Source organism: Podarcis tiliguerta (assembly GCF_965153285.1).
Source record: "Podarcis tiliguerta genome assembly, chromosome: 8".
In the NCBI taxonomy this organism is placed as follows: domain Eukaryota; kingdom Metazoa; phylum Chordata; class Lepidosauria; order Squamata; family Lacertidae; genus Podarcis; species Podarcis tiliguerta.
This window is the reverse complement of record NC_139541.1, coordinates 78,757,774-78,779,877: the sequence shown is the minus strand read 5'-3', so window position 1 is coordinate 78,779,877 and position 22,104 is coordinate 78,757,774. Positions and strand designations below refer to the sequence as shown.

At 48.2% G+C, this 22,104-nt stretch overlaps 1 protein-coding gene across 4 annotated transcripts; it reads left to right on the top strand.

The window, feature by feature from the left end:
- Positions 1–1,841: 1,841 nt before the first annotated feature.
- B3GNT8 (UDP-GlcNAc:betaGal beta-1,3-N-acetylglucosaminyltransferase 8) lies at positions 1,842–19,791 on the top strand. 4 transcript variants are annotated; one of them, XR_014514742.1, is made up of 2 exons: positions 1,842–1,982; positions 5,292–6,210. XR_014514742.1 is itself a non-coding variant. In XM_083455557.1 (2 exons), exon 2 carries the CDS (start codon positions 17,809–17,811, stop codon positions 19,027–19,029), a length of 1,221 nt encoding a protein of 406 aa, XP_083311683.1. In that variant the 5' UTR covers positions 1,846–1,982; positions 17,802–17,808; the 3' UTR covers positions 19,030–19,791. The 4 variants fall into 4 exon arrangements, 3 of the variants coding, with proteins under 3 accessions (XP_083311683.1, XP_083311681.1, XP_083311682.1); XM_083455557.1 differs by lacking the exon at positions 5,292–6,210 and adding an exon at positions 17,802–19,791 and having other exon boundaries at positions 1,846–1,982; XM_083455555.1 differs by lacking the exons at positions 1,842–1,982; positions 5,292–6,210 and adding exons at positions 2,135–2,358; positions 17,802–19,791.
- Positions 19,792–22,104: the final 2,313 nt, after the last annotated feature.

Below are 22,104 nucleotides of genomic sequence, written 5' to 3'. Positions count from 1 at the left end.
TCCGTATAGTTAAAGCTATGGTTTTCCCAGTTGTGATGTATGGGAGTGAGAGCTGGACCATAAAGAAGGCTGATCGCCGAAGAATGGATGCTTTTGAATTATGGTGCTGGAGGAGACTCTTGAGAGTCCCATGGACTGCAAGAAGATCAAACCTATCCATTCTGAAGGAAATCAGCCCTGAGTGCTCACTGGAAGGACAGATCCTGAAGCTGAGGCTCCAATACTTTGGCCACCTCATGAGAAGAGAAGACTCCCTGGAAAAGACCCTGATGTTGGGAAAGATGGAGGGCACAAGGAGAAGGGGACGACAGAGGACGAGATGGTGGGACAGTGTTCTCGAAGCTACGAACGTGAGTTTGACCAAACTGCGGGAGGCAGTGGAAGACAGGAGTGCCTGGCGTGCTCTGGTCCAGGGGGTCACGAAGAGTCGGACGCGACTAAATGACTAAACAACAACAACAAGGTCAAAACCAGCACTTTGAATTGGGAAACTGGCAGCCAGAGCAGTTGGGCCGAGATCAGTGTCATATGCCCGAAACCGTCTTGACTTGTTGAGCAACCTGGCCGCCAAATTCTGCGCCGGCTGGAGTTTCCAAACCGTCTTCAGAGGCCACATGTAAAAGCATTCCTACAGAACTTGATCTCCTTGACCCTGAGGGCCCACACCTCCGGAAAGCCCCTATGAAAAAGCCCCTCAGGCACTCACAAATCTCCCCACGCTTCTTCTGCACCTCCAAGCCTGAAATCCTGAGAATTGCTACTGCAGAGAGGCGATGTGGTGCTACACCAGTTGAACTCTCAGCCAGTTATGCAACTGTTTCAAGGTGTGCTAGGTGGCCGAGACAGGAGGGAACACCTGTCCTGTGTGTTTTCCGAAACTGGTTGTGGATGCCCCAGGCCACATCCCGAGGTGTGTTTTCTGTAAGTCCCTTAGATGCCTGGTCTTATCTCCTGACTTCATTCCTCAGGTGGGCCCACCCAGTGCTTTCCCTAATAATAATAATAATAATAATAATAATAATAATAATAATTTTTTATTTATATCCCGCCCTACCCAGCTGAAGCCAGGCTAAATGTTTTGGGGTACAGTGGTACCTCGGTTAAGAACTTAATTCATTCCGGAGGTCCGTTCTTAACCTGAAACTGTTCTTAACCTGAAGCACCACTTTAGCTAATGGGGCCTCCTGCTGCTGCCGCGCCGCCGGAGCACAATTTCTGTTCTCATCCTGAAGCAAAGTTCTTAACCTGAAGCACTATTTCTGGGTTAGCGGTACCTCGGGTTACATGCGCTTCAGGTAACATACGCTTCAGGTTCTAGACTCCGCTAAGTACTTAACCCGAGGTACCACTGTGCTCTCATTTTCCCTACTCGTATTGAAATACTGCCCTTCAATGAGACCAACTTTAAGATTCATAAAATATTTAGGGGTATGCGTACCCCTTCGTACCCCCTGGGAAAAAGCGCTGGGTCCAGCTGCCTCCAAATTTCCCTCCAAATTTGCTTTTCTGAGCTGCCAAGCGAGTCCTTAAGCAAATGATTCCCTCCCACAGCCCTGCCGGCAGCATGAATATTTGATCGGAGATGAAATATTAAGACACTTAAAAAAAACAACAACCAGAAAATGTAAATGCTCCACCCTTTTGCCTTCCTTCCAGTGGTTTTCTGCTCTGGAAAGAAGCACCTGCCTGCCTTGTTTTTTTGCTCTCTGCTTCACCTTTCTTTCGTCTCCCCAAGAGAGGCGGCTTGTGCCTGTGAATGGTTTTGGTTTTGCAGAAATTAAAAAAAAAGTGGGAGGTTTCGCTTCTGCTTCCAGTGTCAGGATGTGTGTCTCTAGTGTGCGATGAGAGAGACACCCATATCGCCTGGGGCAACAGCAGAGGAGGGAGAGAGCAAGGAAGAGAGAGATGAAGACAGTCTAACTTCAAGCAGAGAAGAGGAGAGAAGGACAATAGGAGCCTCCTCATTCTCACAAGGCCTTCAGGTGAGACCTGTTCTGGGCAATGGTGCCTCTTCTGTGAAATCCTGCATGTGCGTTTACCTGGGAGCAAGCTGAACACAGCGGGACTGGCTCCCAAGCAAGCATGCCAAGCATTTTTGCAGAGCAGTCCTGTGTCTACTTGCTAGAAGCAAGTGCCATCCAGCAGAGAAATGCTCATTTTTTCTTCTGAGCAAAACATGCTCGCCATCACACGGCATGAGCCTGGGTGGCAGGACTGTAGCATGGCTGAAAGTGGGTGCACTCTTCCCACCTCGGATCAAATCTATGCTTCCAGCTGCCATAAGAAAGCAGCAGAGATAGCGCAGGATAGTGCGCACCCCGGAAATGATCTCTTTCAGCTTCTGCCTTCTGGAAGAAGGTACAGGGTTATAAAGACTAGGACTAGCCGCCTGAGAAACAGTTTCTATCCAAATGCGATTTTGGTTTCAAATGCAGTGTAAGGAGTCTCTATGGGAGTATATTGTATTTAAAAATGGGGTGTCAGAGTTTTTAGGGGGCTAACCAGGCTGGGATAGCTGGGATAGCAGGCTTGTTGCTTTTGAATGTCTGATGTAGATTTTTTCAATTTCATTGTTCTGTATGGGACAATGACAATAAAGATGATCGTATTGTATCATATCGTATCGAAACAACTTTTATATGAGAGGACACAGGTGAAGGAAAGACAGAGCTTTTGAGAGTTGTTATTTTTTTGGGGGGGGGTTGTTGTTGCTACCAATGTGCTTTGTTTGGGGGAGGGGGGCTGGAGGGGGGAGAGTTTGCTCTGTGTGTTGCTTCTACTTCCTGGTGTTTTTTACGACAGGTGGAAATAAAAATGGGGCGATAGGAGACCTTTAGGATAAAATGCATTAGCTGAAAAGTCTGCAAGTGCAGTAATTCAGCCCATGGCTCTGGCGTTTGTCTTCCTCATGCAATTTGCGATATTGAATTCTTGAGTTGAAAAAGCAGGATTAGAGATGGAAAGTGGGTTGGCTTTTTTTTTTTTTTAAAGTGTGAAATTAAATTGCAGTTGTGATGGATGGGAAAACAAGAGGAAAGCAAAAAAAGGGACAAAAATAGAGAAAGATACATCTTTGCCGGGGGTTGGACTAGATGACCGTGCGGGTGCCTTCCAACACTGCTATTTCTGTGAATCTGCAATTGCATGCCTAAAGACTCCCCACAAATGTGGAAGATTTAGGTGACCTGACTTGTCCTGCGAACCTCTGAGTGTTTTTAAATTTTATTTTGTGGGTGCGCATGAGTTAAAACATGGAGGAGTTTTCCTTAGCAGGAGGGAAATGGTGTAAAGCTGTGAAGTTTTCCTCCGCAGCTTGTGTGCGTTGCCCACAACGTTTGCGTCCTGGGAGAGGTGGCTTGTGGGAGAAGATCGGGACAGTTATGGGTTACCTTTTGTTGGTTCAGCATCTTCTCTCAAAGATGCGATGCTGCACTGGGGACGTTAGGTACCCCTGAAGCTCCATGTCACGCATTTGCCGGTGTGAGCTGCACGAACCCCAAACCCCTCACATCATCCCCCCCAACATTACCAAGGGGGGAGGGCTATGAGCCCCATGGCCTAAGGTGGTGTTGGGGGGGGTCCATCACCTGCCCCATTTCAAAATAAACGGCAGGCAAGCAACACGTGTTTGTTTTGAGGCCTGTAAATCCTCTCAGAAGCCTTGCGTGCCTCTTATTTCTCTTCTCTTGCTTTTCTTATGAACTTATTCTTGCTTTCTTTCTGTTAACTCTATCCATATTTATGCTTTGCTTTTCGAAGTTCCCTATCTCCCTTCTGTGTGTGGAAAAAAGGATTACGATATAATTACGATACTAGAGGACTTTGCTTTTCCTTATTCTTTTTCTACCTCTTCAGTTTCTTCTTGTGCTTATTCTCGCTTCTTTCCAAATGATCTTCTTTGGATTGGTTTGGTTTTATTGTATTTTAGGTTGGAAAGTCTCAGTAAACATTATTCTAAAGAGAGAGAGAGAGAGAGAGAGAGAGACGCTTTGCGTGCCTCTCACTGGCATCATGCGGAGGTTTGGAATTCCCACACACGGCTGGGCATGTGTCTTATCATGCCCTGTGCCAGATAAACCTGCCATGTGCGGAAAAGCATTGCTGGGAATTTTATGGAAAACTCTTCCTGGAACAGTGATATGTAGGGTACTTGCAAAAGGTGCGTAGCAATCAATGCATTCCGTACCCTGTCCTACCCTTGCTGGGACAGACAGGTCCAGACATTGTGTTTAGCATTATGCGCATCATGCTTGAACCTGGCCGCTGAAGTACCCCGCTCCCTAAGCAGAAGAACCGCTTTCAGAAACTGTGTCTTTCCATTTCATTCCAGCCTGCCAGGACAGAAGCGATGCCTCCTTATTAAATCTGTTGTTGACCAGAGGTCCAGAGCCTCTGGCATCTTCTGATTTGCCCCTGCAAGTTGCATTAGCCTAACTTCTGTTGTCTATTCTCCGACGACAACCTCTGGGTTAGATTACAGTAGAGCATTATACATGGGGCAGCCTTTGAAGATGGTTCAGAATCAGCAGCTGGTGCAGAATTCAGCAGCTGGATTGCTGACTGGGGCAAAACAGTCTCGACTTATAACAACAACAACAGCCTATAACATGAATCCTGGCGCAACAGTATTGGCTCGTTCTTACTCTGGTTTTTGTACTTGCTCTGAACGTTTCTGTAAGTTGCTTTGAGTTCGCCTTTCCAGAAAAAAGCACCTCATAAATACAATAAATAATGATACTAATGTGCAGTCATGCCTGCCCCCAAGCAGGGTTCAGTGCAGGGCCCTTTGCTATTCCAGGCTACCGGGCCAGCCCAGCTATGGGGAAGAATAGCGGCCAGCCCATTGTGGCTTCTGGTTTGTAGGTACGCCAGGCATACAAAATGTTTGGATCTTTTCTTTCGCGGTTGGTGTCCCCTTGAGGCAGGGCCGGCCCAAGGCCGTTTTGCTGGCTGAGGTAGAGAGCAGACTGCCTTTCTCCCTATGAAGCAACCCAGACCTTGATACCATCATATGAGGCCTTTCTCTGTGTGAACCCCCTCCATGAGAGGTCTGGAGGGTGGCAACACGAAAACAGGGCCTTTTCTGTGGTGGCCCCCTACTTGTGGAATGCTCTCCCCAGGGAGGCTCGCCTGGCGCCTTCAGTACACATCTTTAGGTGCCAGGCAAAAACCTTTCTCTTCAACCAGGCCTTGGGCCGATTAGTGTTCTATGGCCTTTTAAATGTGTCTGTGGGTTAGGGGGACTGTTGGTTTGTTTTGGTTTTGGTTCATCATGTATTTTGTGTTTTTAGGTAGCGAGCCGCCTTGTGATTTTCAGATGGAGGGCAGTATGCAGCCCAGTTTGAAATGATGTGCTGCAAGGTGCCTTGGAGATTATAACGACAAAAGGCAAGAGTGAAATATAATCCATTTATTGATTTGATTTGATTGGTTTTATTTCTTTGCTGGTTTTCATTCACAGTAAATACCAATAACGTAATGGAACATTGTGAGCCTGACACAAATCGTATAGAATAATTAACAAATCGCCAGTAAAACAATTACAGTCTATAATGCACTGTTAGCAGAACAATTCAGAAAATAAGCAGAACAGCCCAATTACAAAAGGCATATTACGGGATTCACAAAGTATTACAGTCTTCAAAATCTCTAAAACAACACCAGCAACCAAAAAACAAACTTAGCACTGTTGGATTCACCTACCCACCTCATGACTCATAATCTTCCACTCAATTCAGCTCATTAAAAGACTCATATACATAATTCCTGTGGCAGCAATTCCTTCCTGAAGGCTCCTAGGGCAGTAGGAGGCAGGTGGAAAAAGCCATTGCCTGATGGGCTAGCACAAAGACTCTATCCCCTCACAGTCCTTCCTTTGGAAACAGCTCCCTTATTGATCTAAAGTTTGTGCTGCTGTTGTTTCACCTGATTTGGCATATTATCACAGCATTGAATTGTGTTGCTTATGAGTTGCATAGAGGTCTGGGAGGGTGAAAGGTGGACTCCATCTTATGCATGTCTACTCAGAGGTAAATTCTGCTCAGCTCAGGGGGACAACATGTGTGCAGCATTGCAGTCTCGTGAATGTAAATAATAAAGGAGATTCACATATTAATGACTGCAAGGATGCAATGTTAGGACAGGAGCTTTTTCCAGTAGGAGTTTCTCTGTGACTGACGGCACGAAACCCTCCCATGCCCATTATTTTGCTTTGGTTATCTCCCGCTTGGACTACTGCAATGCACTTTATGTGGGGCTACCTTTGAAAGTGACCCAGAAAGCACAACTAATCCAGGATGCGGTAGCTAGACTGGTGACTGAGAGCGGCTGCTGAGACCATATAACACCGGTCTTGAAAGACCTACATTGGCTCCCAGTACGTTTCTGAGCACAATTCAAAGTTTTGGTGTTGACCTTTAAAGCCCTAAAAGGCCTCGGCCCAGTATACCTGAAGGAGCATCTCCATCCCCCTCGTTCAGCCCGGACACTGAGGTCAAGCGCCGAGGGCCTTCTGGCGGTTCCCTCATTGTGAGAAGCCAAGTTACAGGGAACCAGGCAGAGGGCCTTTTCGGTAGTGGCGCCCGCCCTGTGGAACGCCCTCCCACCAGATGTCAAGGAGATAAACAACTACCTGACATTTAGAAGACATCTGAAGGCAGCCCTGTTCAGGGGAATTTTTAATGTGTGACATTTTAATATATTATTAAACTTTGTTGGAAGCTGCCTAGAGTGGCTGGGGAAGCCCAGCCAGATGGGCAGGGTACAAATAATTGATGATGATGATGATGTCTTGGTGCTCTTCCGGCCAGAAGGGACTCCCAAAAAGAACTGCCTTCTTCCTTGTTGCCAGTTGTGCTTTGCCCAGGTATTGCAAAGCTAGTTTGTGAATATTCATGAGGCGGGGGTGGGGGTGGGTGGGGATCACAGTTGTTGCAAGATGGAGAGCTGCAAACTCAGCCTTTCGTATTTTTAACAGTTTGGCAGGTGCTAAGCACCCCAGGCGTGCAAAACCAGATGCCCGCTGTACTGCCACTTATGGCTCAGTCTGAGCTGGTAGAAAGACATTGGCCGCCTCTGGGAGATCCTTCTAGGTATCGATCAGCCTGGATGGCTCAGTTGCTTAGAACAGGGGTCAGCAAGGCTTACCGGGCATGGACCGGATCACTCCCGCGGAGATCCTCCGTGGGCTGGACCGGTGCAGCGCGACGCCGGAAATCACATCTGCGCATATTCGTGGCGCCGGAAATTGCTTCTGTGCATGCCCAGACGCTGAAAAATCACACCTGCGCAGAAGCGATTTCCAGTGTCTGGGCATAAAGGTAAAGGGACCCCTGACCATTAGGTCCAGTCGTGACCGACTCTGGGGTTGCGGCGCTCATCTTGCTTTACTGGCCGAGGGAGCCGGCGTACAGCTTCCGGGTCCTGTGGCGAGCATGACTAAGCCGCTTCTGGCGAAGCAGAGCAGTGCACAGAAACGCCGTTTACCTTCCCGCTGGAACGGTACCTATTTATCTACTTGCACTTTGACGTGCTTTCGAACTGCTAGGTTGGCAGGAGCAGGGACCGAGCAACGGGAGCTCACCCCGTCGCGGGGATTCAAACTGCCGACCCTCTGATCGGCAAGTCCTGGGCTCTGTGGTTTAACCCACAGCACCACCTGTGTCCCTTTTTAGCGTCTGGGCATGCGCAGAAGCGATTTCCAGAGCTGCGGAAGAGAGTCCCCACGCCGTGCTGCACCGATTTAGCGCAGTGCGCAAGGACTCACCGAGCGGGCAGCTCAGTTAGGGGGCAGCTAATGGGCCAGTTAAGCGACCCTCATGGGCCGCCTCCAGCCCATGGGCCTTAGGTTGCCGACCTGTGGCTGAGAGTGTGGTGCAGATATAACGCCAAGGTTGCAGGTTCGGGACTGCTGTGTGTTCCTATATTGCAGGGACGAGATGATCCTTCCAATTCTATGACTGCAGGGCCTTCTGGTTGCTGTATGGCTGTAACCAGCCGGGGGTGGATAGGTAGGGGTTAATTGAGAAAAATCCTCTTGTGGGATTCAGCTTCCTGTTGATTTGGTTGGAGATGGATTTTCTGCAAGCCCTGCCAGAAGAAGAAAGGGAAATGTCAGCTCCTTCTTCACATTAGGGCACTAAATGGGCACTTAGCAACGCAGGATGAGGCCAAATCACATGGGCTGACGCAGAGCTTGATTCAGTATTTCCTAAACACCCTGCGCCTTTTTTTCTGAATTAACATAGGATGCACACATTTGATTCTTATGCTGAGAAGAGTTTCTTACCTAGGCATTTTGTGTTCCTCTTTATTTAGAGCATACGGAGTCACAAGCCACTTCCTCAGAGGATGTCTGTGTCTTTGTGTCTGCTCAGAATTAAGCCAAATTGAGTCTGGTGGAGTTCACTTCCACATAGGACATCGGTTTGCAGCCTAATTCATTATTGTGGTTTTCTTAAAATGAGCAAATGTCTGTGTTGTGGCTGAATGTTTCCTGCCCATGTTTTCTCAAAAGCAAATTCTACTTGATGTGAATAGGGGGAAGGCAAATAAGTTGCCTTGTCTCTATGCGGGACAAGAAGCTACAGTTAGAACTGGATATGGAACAACTGATTGGTTCAAAATTGGGAAAGGAGTACGACAAGGCTGCATATTGTCTCCCTGCTTATTTAACTTATATGCAGAATTCATGCGAAAGGCTGGGCTGGATGAATCCCAAGCCGGAATTAAGATCGCCGGAAGAAATATCAACAACCTCAGATATGCAGATGACACAACCTTGATGGCAGAAAGTGAGGAGGAACTAAAGAACCTTTTAATGAGGGTGAAAGAGGAGAGCGCAAAATATGGCCTGAAGCTCAACATCAAAAAAACGAAGATCATGGCCACTGGGCCCATCACCTCCTGGCAAATAGAAGGGGAAGAAATGGAGGCAGTGAGAGATTTTACTTTCTTGGGCTCCATGATCACTGCAGATGGTGACAGCAGTCACGAAATTAAGAGACGCCTGCTCCTTGGAAGAAAGGCGATGGCAAACCTTGACAGTATCTTAAAAAGCAGAGACATCACCTTGCCAACAAAGGTCCGTATGGTTAAAGCCATGGTTTTCCCAGTAGTGATGTATGGAGGTGAGAGCTGGACCATAAAGAAGGCTGATCGCCGAAGAATTGATGCTTTTGAATGATGGCGCTGGAGGAGACTCTTGAGAGTCCCATGGACTGCAAGAAGATCAAACCTCTCCATTCTGAAGGAAATCAGCCCTGAGTGCTCACTGGAAGGACAGATCCTGAAGCTGAGACTCCAATACTTTGGCCACCTCATGAGAAGAGAAGACTCCCTGGAAAATTGTCTGAACCAGACAATGAAATTCAATCAAATATATTAAATATAGGCCTGGCTTTATTTCAACTCATTTTGTGGCACGTGACAAATTGGCCTCTGTCCCTTTGCTGTAAAACGGAGACTATATGACCGATCTGTCGTGAAGGCAAATGAAATAAAAGCTTGGAAAATGCTTATTGGTTCCTACATTCAGGGGCTGGGGAGGGAGCCAGGCAGCTAGTCCTCATTAACCTGAAGATAAGCTGGCAATAAACCCTGAAACAAACTAATGAAACATATTGTGTTCCAACTAGAATGGGGAATATGTCAAATGTTGGGTAGATTGCTGATGTGGCCCATGTTTACCCACAGATCGCCCATGTTGAAGATCTGGGTTGGGGTTTTATCCTGACTAGATGGAATCATAGAATTGTAAAATTGGAAGGGATCTGAGGGTCATCTATTCCAACCCCCTGCCGTGAAGGAATGTCATTCTGTCAAGAAGTACTATGTCTTTGCAGACGCTCCAAGGGTCCCTATTTTCCAGGGATGCGGGTGGCGCTGTGGGTTAAACCACAGAGCCTAGGCTCCCGTTGCTCGGTCCCTGCTCCTGCCCACCTAGCAGTTCGAAAGCACAACAGTGCAAGTAGATCAATAGGTACCACTCCGGTGGGAAGGTAAACGGCGTTTCCGTGCGCTGCTCTGGTTCGCCAGAAGCGGCTTAGTCATGCTGGCCACAAGACCCGGAAGCTGTACGCCGGCTCCCTGGGCCAATAAAGCGAGATGAGCGCCACAACCCCAGAGTCGGCCACAACTGGACCTAATGGTCAGGGGTCCCTGTACCTTTACTATGTCTTTGCAGACGCTCCAAGGGTCCCTATTTCCCAGGGACAGTCCTGGATTTACAGAAGCCGTCCCGGTTTCTGATTTGATCCTGTAATGTCCCACTTTTCCTATTTTCAGCGGAGAAATGATGGTGTTATGTGACCCCCGAACCAAGGAGATAAGTCACTATGCAACCTTTAGAAGACACCTGAAGGCAGCCCCATATAGGGAAGTTTTTTTTAAAAATGTTTAATGTTTTATTATGTTTATATGTGTTGGAAGCCACTCAGAGTGGCTGGGGCAGCACAGTCATATGGGCAAGGTTTAAATAATAACATTGTTATGGATCAGGACATCCCTATTTCCATCAGAGAAATGTTGGAGGGAATGTCTTTGAAGGTCAGTTGCTGAGAATGGCTAGAGCATGGGTAGGCAACCTAAGGCCAGGGGGCCGAATCCGGCCCAATCGCCTTCTAAATCCGGCCCACGGACGGTCCGGGAATCAGCGTGTTTTTACATGAGTAGAATGTGTGCTTTTATTTAAAATGCATCTCTGTGTTATTTTTGGGGCATAGGAATTCGTTCATTCCCCCCCCCCCCCCCAAATATAGTCTGGCCCCCCACAAGGTCTGAGGGACAGTGGACCGGCCCCCTGATGAAAAAGTTTGCTGACCCCTGCCTCTAGAAGGAGGACTGCTGTTTTCCCCAGGTCCTGGTTTTGTCATATGCATTGGTAAAGGTAAAGGGACCCCTGACCGTTAGGTCCAGTCGTGTCCGACTCTGGGGTTGCGGCGCTCATCTCGCTTTATTGGCCGAGGGAGCTGGTGTGCAGCTTCCGGGTCATGTGGCCAGCATGACTAAGCCGCTTCTGGCGAACCAGAGCAGCGCACGGAAACGCCGTTTACCTTCCCGCCGGAGCGGTACCTATTTATCTACTTGCACTTTGACGTGCTTTCAAACTGCTAGGTTGGCAGGAGCAGGGACAGAGCAACGGGAGCTCACCCTGTCGCGGGGATTCGAACCGCCGACCTTCTGATCAGCAAGCCCTAGGCTCTTGTTATGTACTGAGTTGAATAGGATCCAAACTGCAGCAGTCTGATTGGTCCTAGAACAATAGGATCCAAAAGGCAGCAGTCTGATTGGTCCTAGAACAATAGGATTCAGAATGCAGCAGTCTGATTGGTCCTAGAACAATGCAGCAGTATGATTGGTTGGCAGGAACCACCCAATCATGCTCCAGATAGAAGTGAATCCACAACCTGATTGGCTTACAGTAGAATTCCGGAATTAGCCAATCATGTGCAGCCCATTGTGTAAATAATGTATATAAAGCAGATACTTTGAGGGGACTTTCATTCATTCCTCCTCACCACTATGAGCTGAATAAAGAGCATGAAATCACTTTGTGACTCTGAGTATATTTCAGCTCTGTGGTTTAACCCACAGCGCCACTTGGGTCCCTGTCATACGCATGGGATCTGCCATTTTGGGAATAGGATGCTGGCTCAGGTGGGCCTCTGGCCTGATCCAGCCGGCCACTTCTTAGGTCCTTATCTTCCCTCTCTCTTCCTCCAGCTCCTTGCACACGGGGCAGAGAAGGAAGAATGGCATTAGCTTCTAGCCTGTGGCTTCCCTTACCCTTTGAACCCATCCCAGCAACTGGGGTGGAAAAGTTTTTAACTACAGGGAGGAGATTTTTCTCTCTCCTCCGCCTCCAGCCATTGCCAAGGGGGAGTGGCAGATGCCCTTTTCAGAGATGCCAAGCGCACTGTTTTGTCTCCCGGCCTGCGCGACTGTTTAGTTTTGCCACCCAGGCAGAATTTAAATTTATCCCCTTGGCCTGTGGCCAGGATCGGACGGTAGAAAGCCTCGTCGGGAGGGGGAAATCCAGCAGCATTGTGTGAGCGTGTGCTTGTCACATGAGGCACATCTATGCGCTGGAACTCCACCGGAGAGGGGCTCCGTGCGTGCACCACGTGAAAAAGGGCCGCAGGGGAACAGGCCTTGGCACACTAGGGACAACTGCCTCTTGGCGCCAGGGCTTGTGAGCACAGCAAGCCTGCTAAAGTCACAAACAGGAAACCTCTAAGTGCAGGAAAACTGTGCCAACGAACACCAGGTCTATAAAACCTGCAGCAATGAAAAGGTAAGTACATAAGGGACTGTCCGTTTGTTGACCTGTAATATATTGTCACGTTCTGGTGTGCTGGATGCAAGCACATCCTCACTCTTTTTTTAAAAAAAATAATAATTATTTCTAAAATTACAAACATCAAATTCAACATCCACATTCATTTTCTAACATAAACCTCTTACATAATTAACTAAATTAAAATATACCTAACTACTCTAAACTTCTCTTTGCTGTATACAAATATAACACAGTTAGAAATTTTATATTAAAGCTTTTATATTATAAACAATATTTCAAATTCCACTATACCCCCCCTTCCCCTTCACCCATGTGTCATCTCTCCCCCCCCCCTTCTTCTTCTTCTTCCGTCTTGTTCTGTTGTTATAATTTAATCATTGTTCAGCTGATTCTTTTATTATTTCCTTGCTTACCCCTGCACGTTTTACACGCTATCTATTAATATTCCAGTTCCGAAACCATATTTTTTCATTTATTCCTTCACTCCCTCCCACTCTTTAATTATTCTCTGATTTGAATGGCCTCTAATACTGTATTTTTTGCTCTGTAAGACTCACTTTTTCCCTCCAAAAAAGCAAGGGGAAATGTGTGTGCGTCTTATGGAGCGAATGCAGGCTGCGCAGCTATCCCAGAAGCCAGAAGAGCAAGAGGGATTGCTGCTTTCACTGCGCAGCGATCCCTCTTGCTGTTCTGGCTTCTGAGATTCAGAATATTTTTTTTCTTGTTTTCCTCCTCCAAAAACTAGGTGCGTCTTGTGGTCTGGTGCGTCTTATAGAGCGAAAAATACGGTAGTTGCCGTCATCTTTGCCATTTCCACAAACTCACAGAGTTTACTTTGGCATTCTAGTAATGATGGTATTTTCTCCCCCTTCCAGTTCTTTGCGATCAGTATTCTGGCCACTGCTGTTGCGTAAAGGAATACATTTTTCTTATCTCTGGGAATGTCATTTGATATTATGCCTAACAAAAAAAGCCTCTGGCTTTTTGGCAAAAGAAATCTTGAATAATTTTTTTCAGATCCTCATATACCTCGTTCCAAAATTTCCTTACAATTTTGCATCCCCACCATCACATTAAGGGTCACAGGCCAAAAAGAAAAAGAAAAGAGGCCATCCTGGAAAATGATGCGTTGCAGGGGGTTGGTCTAGATGACCGCTGGGGATCCCTTCCGACTCTGCAAATCTATAATTCTATGGTTCTAAGAAGCAGAGACCTTGCAAAGATACTGCACTACTGTGATGAAAACAGCAGTGCCTGGGCCATTGCACAGAATGAGCCAGAAAAGAAATGGGTAAAATCCTTTAGAAGGGACCTATCTCTCACATCATGCAGCGTTTATGGCTAGGTTTACCTATGCCCAGAAGAAAGAGGTGTAGGAAGGGATTGTACCGCTTCATGCTACTGCTTTCAAATGCTTCTCCATTTTTTTTAACTCCTTGCAAGCTGAGAACTAGCAGATCAGGGAAAAGGGTTCTCAGTCCTTTTGACAGCTGTGTGCTGTGGTTCGTTGTTTTTTTTTTAAATTGACCGTACGTTATTAACGCAGAGCAGGGCTGGCTAAACTTTTGCGACCCGAAGGCCGTTTGCATCATTTGCCAACCCCTCCGGGGCCGCACGCCAGCCGTGGATGAGGCCACAGCGCTCAGATCAGTGGAGAAGTTTTAATTTCACTCCCCGCCTCTCCCCGTATGAACCCTGCGCACATCACCCAAGGGCCTTCCTTGTGTGCCTCCTCCACGGGAGGTCCAGAGGGGGGCAAACACAAGAACGGGGCCTTTTCTGCGGTGGCCCCCCGTTTGTGGGATGCTGTTGCCAAGGTGGCTGGCCTGGCTCCTTCATTCCATATCTTTAGGCGCCAGGGAAAATCTTTCCTCTTCAACCACACTTTGGGCTGATTAAACAATCTATGGACTATTAAATGTGTCTGGGCCCCCCCGATTATAAATAATAATTTTAATTATAAATAATGCTCCAAGACAGGATTTTCTGCCACCTGAAATTTTCAAGACTGCTGTAATACTAAGTGGGAGGAAATTTAGCATTATATTCCATATATATATATATATATATATATATATATATATGGAAGACAATTGGCTGAATCCTAACAGTCCTTTTTTTTCGCGGGGGGGGGGGGATAATGGTGGAGAAAATCACCACAAAGTTTGTTTGTTTGTTGATTGTGAGGCCAGCCGCGGTACCACCCCCACCCCGGGGCAGTCAATAAACTTGAATAAACTCAAGCAGTCAATGATCTGGTTTGCAAATGGCCACAACTTTATTGATTTATTGATACAGGTGGATTTTTGGCTCAAGGATTGGGTTTATATCCGTTCCAGCCCCCGCCCCCAGACAAAAATAGTAATTATTTAATTTTTAAAAGGTAAGGGAACTCAGTTCCCCATAGTTTTTGCTCCCCACAAAAGTCCTGCTAAGAACCACAGACTCATCAGCTTGACTGATATATTGGCCAAAATGTCTGCTAAAAGGGTCATTATCATATACCGGTAGTAGTAGACCAGGCAGGTTTCAAGGAAGGGAATTTCCTTTGGTAATTGCTTCTCGCTCAACCATTTGATAATGGGAAGCCACAGCAGAACCTGCGCAGCTTTTTACAGCTTTTATTGACTTAATTGCTGCTTTTGCTTCCATAAATAGAAGTCATCCCTGGGATAAATTATTAAACGCCAATATTGATTCGAGACTTTAATTTTTAAGTAGTTTGCTTCAACACACAATTGCGTCCGAAGGTTCGAACAGGCTCTTGCACATGGGTAGGCAAACTAAGGCCCGGGGGCCGGATCTGGCCCAATTGCCTTCTCAATCCGGCCCCCAGACGGTCCAGGAATCAGCATGTTTTTACATGAGTGGAATGTGTGCTTTTATTTAAAATGCATCTCTGGGTTATTTGTGGGTACTGCCTGGTGTTTTTACATGAGTGGAATGTGTGCTTTTATTTAAAACACCTCTCTGGGTTATTTGTGGGGCTTGGGAATTCATTCATTTCCCCCCAAAAAATATAGTCCGGCCCCCCACAAGGTCTGAGGGACAGTGGACAGGCCCCCTGCTGGAAAAGTTTGCTGACCCCTGCAGAAAAGATTCCTACATCTAAAGAAGCCCAAGAAGGCTGTGGTTTGTAGCCAGTGCGAATCCTACTCAGAGTAGACCCGCTGGAATGAATGGGCATAATAATAATATTTTTTTATTTATACCCTGCCCTTCCCTGTTCAGAAAATCAGGCTCAGGGCGGCTAAAAACAAATTTAAAACACTTAATTGTAATACAACATAGAAGCAACATAAAATACAGTACAAAAGCATGAATGACAATAAAATTCAAAGTTCAAAAATCAATTTGGGGGAAATCCATCCAATAAACATTAGTCAGTCACTAGGGCTAGCTGGCTGAATTAGTCCTAATTGGGCCAGCAAGGAGGCCAGGGGAGAATTAGCTGTGGGGTCCCAGAGTGGGTAATCTTCATAAAAAGGGGGGGGGAGGGAAGAGAAGGGAAATAAAAGATCAGGCTGAATTCAAATTAAAGGCCAGGTGGAATAGCTCTGTCTTACATGCCCGGCAAAAGGAGGTTAAATCCTGTAGGGCTCTAGTCTCATGGGACAGAGCATTCTACCAGGTCAGGGGCCATCACTGAAAAGGCCCTGGTCCTGGTGGAGGATAGTCTGACTTCCTTAGGGCCTGGGACATCTAAGCTATGGTTATTCATGGACCTTAAGTCACTTACCCTATTAATTCCAGTGGGTTTACTCTGAGGAGACCTTAGTTGGCTACAAACCCGTATTGTAGCTCCATTTTAACTTTTATATCAGCGATATAGTTTTGCATAATCAGAACTTTAATATGCCTAAGATTCTGGGCCGGCCTCTAAACATTTATGCCAGTGGTACGATTTTATTCTCGCTATCGCAAGCTGGCACCAGAGGATTACAGAGACCGTTCTGTGCTGTCCTGGCAGAAAACGACCGAGCTATTAAGCGTGCTAAATCCCGTGCCACTACTGCGGCCCGTGTTTTGTTAGCCCCAAAATGGAAAATGAGCGAAGTCCCAGCTAAAGAAGAATGGCAACTTAAACTGACAGAATACGTGCAGCTTGCAGACTTAACATATAGAATAAGAGAACAAGAAGAACATACATTTAGAGAAGATTGGAAAACGTTTATTGAATATATAGTGGGGAATTGTGTACACTTAAAAATGCTGGCAGCATTAAGATAAATTCAACAGTATAGATGAGTTTTGATGGATGTAATTAAGGAATACTGAATGGTTTAGCTTTTGTAAACTATGCAGGGATTTAAGATATGCAAAATGAACCATGGAAAGAGAAGAAGAGAAGTCATTGATATTTTAAGGATGTTTAAATGAGTATTCTAAATTGTAAAACAGAATATATATACTGTGTGAGTGTCTGGAGGTGGTTGAAGGATGGATTGCAGCTAATAGATTGAGGTTGAATCCTGGCAAGACAGAAGTACTGTTTTGGGGGGACAGGAGGCGGGCAGGTGTGGAGGTCTCCCTGGTCCTGAATGGGGTAACTGTGCCCCTGAAGGACCAGGTGCGCAGCCTGGGAGTCATTCTGGACTCGCAGCTGTCCATGGAGACACAGGTCAATTCTGTGTCCAGGGCAGCTGTTTATCAGCTCCATCTGGTATGCAGGCTGAGACCCTACCTGCCTGTGGACTGTCTCGCCAGAGTGGTGCATGCTCTGGTTATCTCCCGCTTGGACTACTGCAATGCGCTCTACGTGGGGCTACCTTTGAAGGTGACCCAGAAACTACAACTAATCCAGAATGTGGCAGCTAGACTGGTGACTGGGAGCAGCCGCCGAGACCACATAGCCACATAATCTTGAAAGACCTATACTGGCTCCCAGTACGTTTCCGAGCACAATTCAAAATGTTGGTGCTGACCTTGAAAGCCCTAAACGGCCTTGGTCCAGTATACCTGAAGGAGTGTTTCCACCCCCATCGTTCAGCCCGGACACTGAGGTTCAGTGCCGAGGGCCTTCTGGCGGTTCCCTCACTGTGAGAAGCAAAGTTACAGGGAACGAGGCAGAGGGCCTTTTTGGTAGTGGCACCCGCCCTGTGGAACGCCCTCCCACCAGATGTCAAAGACATAAACAACTACCTGACATTTAGAAGACATCTGAAGGCAGCCCTGTTTAGGGAAGCTTTTAATGTTTAACAGACTACTGTATTTTAATATGGTGTTGGAAGCTGCCCAGAGTGGCTGGGGAAGCCCAGGCAGTTGGGCGGGGTATAAATAATAAATAATTTTATATTATTAATTATTTTATATTATTAATATTATTATATTATGAGTGTTAAATCCAAAGGAGTGGATTTTGGAAAGAGAAAAACAGATGGCGCGAGTAGCATGAATTGGATAATGTTTGCCATCATTAATTATTATTAATAATGATTTTTATTTTCCACCCCGAACCTCAGCCCTTCCGAGTCTCACTTTCCCCTCTGCTCTCGCTTTCCAGGAAGGAGATGAAACCTTCGCGCTGCATCACCGTGGCTACTGCTTTGCTGAGTCTGGTGGCCCTCAAAGCCTACATTGAGTGGACTGTGGAGGAGGCTGAGAGGGTGCCGACCCCTCACGGCGGGCACGGCGTCCCAACCACAGCCCAGCCCTCCAAGGAGGACTTGCCGGCCTTCACCCTGCAGCGCTTCAACGCCTCCTTGCATCAGCTACGCCAGAGCATTCCCCGGACGAACGCCTACTGGAACGAGAAGCAGCACCAGATCTTCAAGGACTTGGACGACGGCCTGGTGAACACTTCATGGAACGACTGTTCCGCTGGCCCCGAGGCAGCAAGCCGGGTGGCCAAAATCAGCGACTTCAACTCCTACCCAGAACTTTACAGGAACTTCCTCCTCTACGACGAATGCCGGAATTTCTCTCTCTTGATCAACCAAGCGGGCAAGTGTTCCGGCACCAAGAACCGCACTTTCCTGCTCTTGGCCATCAAATCTCTGCCGGGGAATTTTGCCGCCCGCCAGGCCGTGCGGGACACGTGGGGCCGCGAGGGGGAGCCCGGAGGCTTGCCCGTCCGCACGGTCTTCTTGCTGGGCACGGCCCAGGGCCGCTTGGGGCCTCGGCTCCAGAACCTGGTGGAGTACGAGAGCCGGAGCTACGGCGACATCTTGATGTGGGACTTTGAGGACACCTTCTTCAACTTGACCCTGAAGGACTTCCTCTTCCTCAGTTGGACCGCGGAGTACTGCCGGGACGTGCGCTACGTCCTCAAGGGGGACGACGACGTCTTCATCAACACGCCCAAGGTCTTGGAGTACCTGGGGTCTCTAGACGCCAACAAGATGCTCTACACGGGCCAAGTGATGGCCAACGCTTCGCCGTTCCGCGTCCGCCGGAGCAAATACTACGTCCCCGAGTCGTATTACGTGGGGCCTTACCCGTCCTACGCGGGGGGTGGGGGGTATATCTTCTCGGGGCCGCTAGCCCGCTGGCTCCACCTCATCTCCCGACACATCGCGTTCTACCCCATCGACGACGTTTACACGGGCCTTTGCTTCCAAGCCCTGGGCATCCTCCCCGAGGCGCACCCGGGCTTCCTGACCTTTGACATCGCGGAAAAGGACCGCAGCGATCCTTGCGTTCACAGCAGGCTGCTGCTGGTCCACCGCCGCAGCCCCCAACAGACCTTCCAACTGTGGAAGCAGATCACAGACCCGAACCTCAGCTGCTGAACGATGGGAGTCAGGAACAATGGGTTCGAGACGCTTCCTGCCGAGCGCTGAAGGCGGACGGAGGCAGGTGTGGCGCAGCCTTCTGTGTCTTTGTTGGACACGAGGACACGTTGGACAGTTAAGGGAGGGGAACGACCTCCTTGAAAAGTCTGTGTGCGGAGAAAGGGCAGTTCTGAGTGGCGGCGCCACGCCCCTGCCTTCGTATTCTGCTTGGGCGCTTCCTAGAGGCAGGGGCCAGAAACCAAATACTGGGTCAGAGGGGCACCAGACCCTCTTCCCTAGGCCTCTCCTTAGGTTTCTGTTTTAGGTCTGCTCTGGGGTGGCAGCATGGAGAGGGGAGAGGTTGGCCGGTGGCGTAGCGGGCAGCCCTGTAGAAAACAGAAGGCCAGAGGGGCGGTTTTCTGAGGAGTCGTTCGGAAAGGGTGGTATCTCAGTGGCAGAGGACACATCTGGCCGCGTCAAGGCCCACCTTCAATCTCTTCGACCGGGGGTGGGAGTGGGGCCCTTTACTGCCAAAGGGCCACATTTTCTTCCGTGCCATCTTCTGAGGGGCCGCATGCTGGTGGTAGGCGTGGCCAGAGGCACAATTGAGTGGAGCGATGGGTGTAAATTTGGCCTTTGTATAGGAGGCAGGTTTCTACACCAACAGACGCCACCTATCCTCCTGCTGGACAAGCAAAAGGTGTGAGAGGAGTTCAAGGAGACATTTGTGGAATCATGGGAGAGTTGGAAGGGACCCTGAGGGTCATCTAGTCCAACCCCCTTGCAATGCAGGAATCTCAGCGAAGGCATCCATGAAAGGTGGCCATCCAACTTCTGCTTAAAAGTCTCCAAGGAAGGAGGCTTCACCGTCTTCCAAGGGAGACGGTTGCAATGTTGGAACAGCCGTTTGGGGTGTGAAAAAGGGCCAAAGTGGGGTATGGCTTGGAGACGGGGTATGACCAAAGGAGAGTTCTTCCTGGTGTTTAGTCGGAATCTCCTTTCTTGTAACTTTAATAATAATAATAATTTATTATTTGCACCCCGCCCATCTGGCTGGGCTTCCCCAGCCACTCTGGGTGGCTTCCAAAAAAGATAAAAAATACATTAAAATGTCACACATTAAAAACTTCCCTGAACAGGGCTGCCTTCAGATGTCTTCTAAATGTCAGGTAGTTGTTTATCTCCTTGACTTCTGATGGGAGGGCTTTCCACAGGGCGGGCGCCACTACCGAGAAGGCCCTCTGCCTGGTTCCCTGTAACCTCACTTCTTGCAGTGAGGGAACCGCCAGAAGGCCCTTGGAGCTGGACTTCAGTGTCCGGGCAGAACGATGGGGGTGAGACGCTCCTTCAGGTATACTGGGCCAAGGCTGTTTAGGGCCTTAAAGTTCAGCACCAACACTTTGAATTGTGCTCGGAAACGTACTGGGAGCCAATGCAGGTCTCTCAGGACCGGTGTTATGTGGTCCCGGCGGCCACTCCCAGTCACCAGTCTAGCTGCCGCATTCTGGATTAGTTGTAGTTTCCGGGTCACCTTCAAAGGTAGCCCCACGTAGAGCGCATTGCAGTAGTCCAAGCGAGAGATAACCAGAGCATGCACCACTCTGGCGAGACAGTCCGCGGGCAGGTAGGGTCTCAGCCTGCATACCAGATGGACCTGGCAGACAGCTGCCGTGGACACAGAATTGACCTGCGCCTCCATGGACAGCTGTGTGAAGCCATGGGTTCAGGTCCTATCCTCCAGAGCAGGAGAAAAGAAGCTTGCTCCACCTTCTGTGTGGCAGCCCTCGAGATATTTGAAGGTGGTTTTCATATCTCCTCTCAGTCTCCTCCTATCCAGGCTAAACATACTCAGCGCCCTCAACCGTTCCTCATAAGGCTTGGTTTCCAGACCCTTGATCATTTTGGTCACCCTCCTCTGCACACGGTCCAGCTTGTCCACATCCTTCTTAAATTGTGGCACCCAGAACTGGACACAGTATCCCAGGGGTGGTCTGACCAAGGCAGAATACAGTGGTACTATGAGTTCCCTTGATCAAAACACTAGACTTCCGTTGATGCAGCCTAGAATAGCATTAGTATTTTTATTTATTTATTTGCTGCTGCGTCACATTGTTGACTCACGTTAAACTTGTGGTCCACTAACACCCCAGTATCCTTTTTCACATGTACTGTTAGTAAACCAGGTGTCCCCCACCATCTTATATTTGTTCATCTGGTTCTTCCTGCCTGAAGTCAGACCTCACCTGGAGTACTGTGTCCAGTTCTGGGCACCACAGTTCAAGAAGGACACTGACAAACTGGAACGTGTCCAGAGGAGGGCAACCAAAATGGTCAAAGGCCTGGAAACGATGCCTTATGAGGAACGGCTAAGGGAGCTGGGCATGTTTAGCCTGGAGAAGAGGAGGTTAAGGGGTGATATGATAGCCATGTTCAAATACAGTGGTGCCTCGCAAGACGAAAAGAATCCGTTCCGGGAGTCTTTTCGTCTTGCGTTTTTTTTCGTCTTGCGAAGCAAGCCCATAGGGAAATTCGTCCTGCGAAGCGCCTCTGCAGACGGAAAACCCTTTCGTCTTGCGGGTTTTCCATCTTGCGAGGCATTCGTCTTGCGGGGCACCACTGTATATAAAAGGATGTCACAGAGAGGAGGGAGAAAGGTTGTTTTTTGCCGCTCCCAGAGAAGCGGACACGGAGCAATGGATCCAAACTACAAGAAAGAAGATTCCACCTAAACATTAGGAAGAACTTCCTGACAGTAAGAGCTGTTCGACAGTGGAATTTGCTGCCAAGGAGTGTGGTGGAGTCTCCTTTGGAGGTCTTTCAGCAGAGGCTTGACAACCATATGTCAGGAGTGCTCTGATGGTGTTTCCTGCTTGGCAGGGGGTTGGACTCGATGGCCCTCGTGGTCTATTCCAACTCTATGATTCTATGATTCTATAAGTGCAGAACTTTACATTTGTCCGTATTGAAATTATTTTCGTTATTTTTGACCCAGTCCTCCAATCTGTTAAGGCCATTTTAGTGCGTGGGGAACAAATATCCAAGCTGCCTTTGCCTTTAGAAAGGAACAAACCTACACATGCATAGAGGAGGGAT

What these genes read in the sequence shown, in the direction of transcription:
- B3GNT8 (XM_083455555.1), top strand. Translation starts at nt 2,150, where the DNA reads ATGCTCATTTTTTCTTCTGAGCAAAACATGCTCGCCATCACACGGCAT. An exon ending in CTTCTGCCTTCTGGAAGAAG is followed by an intron (nt 2,359 to 17,801) that starts GTACAGGGTTAT and finishes CTCGCTTTCCAG; the next exon opens with GAAGGAGATGAAACCTTCGC.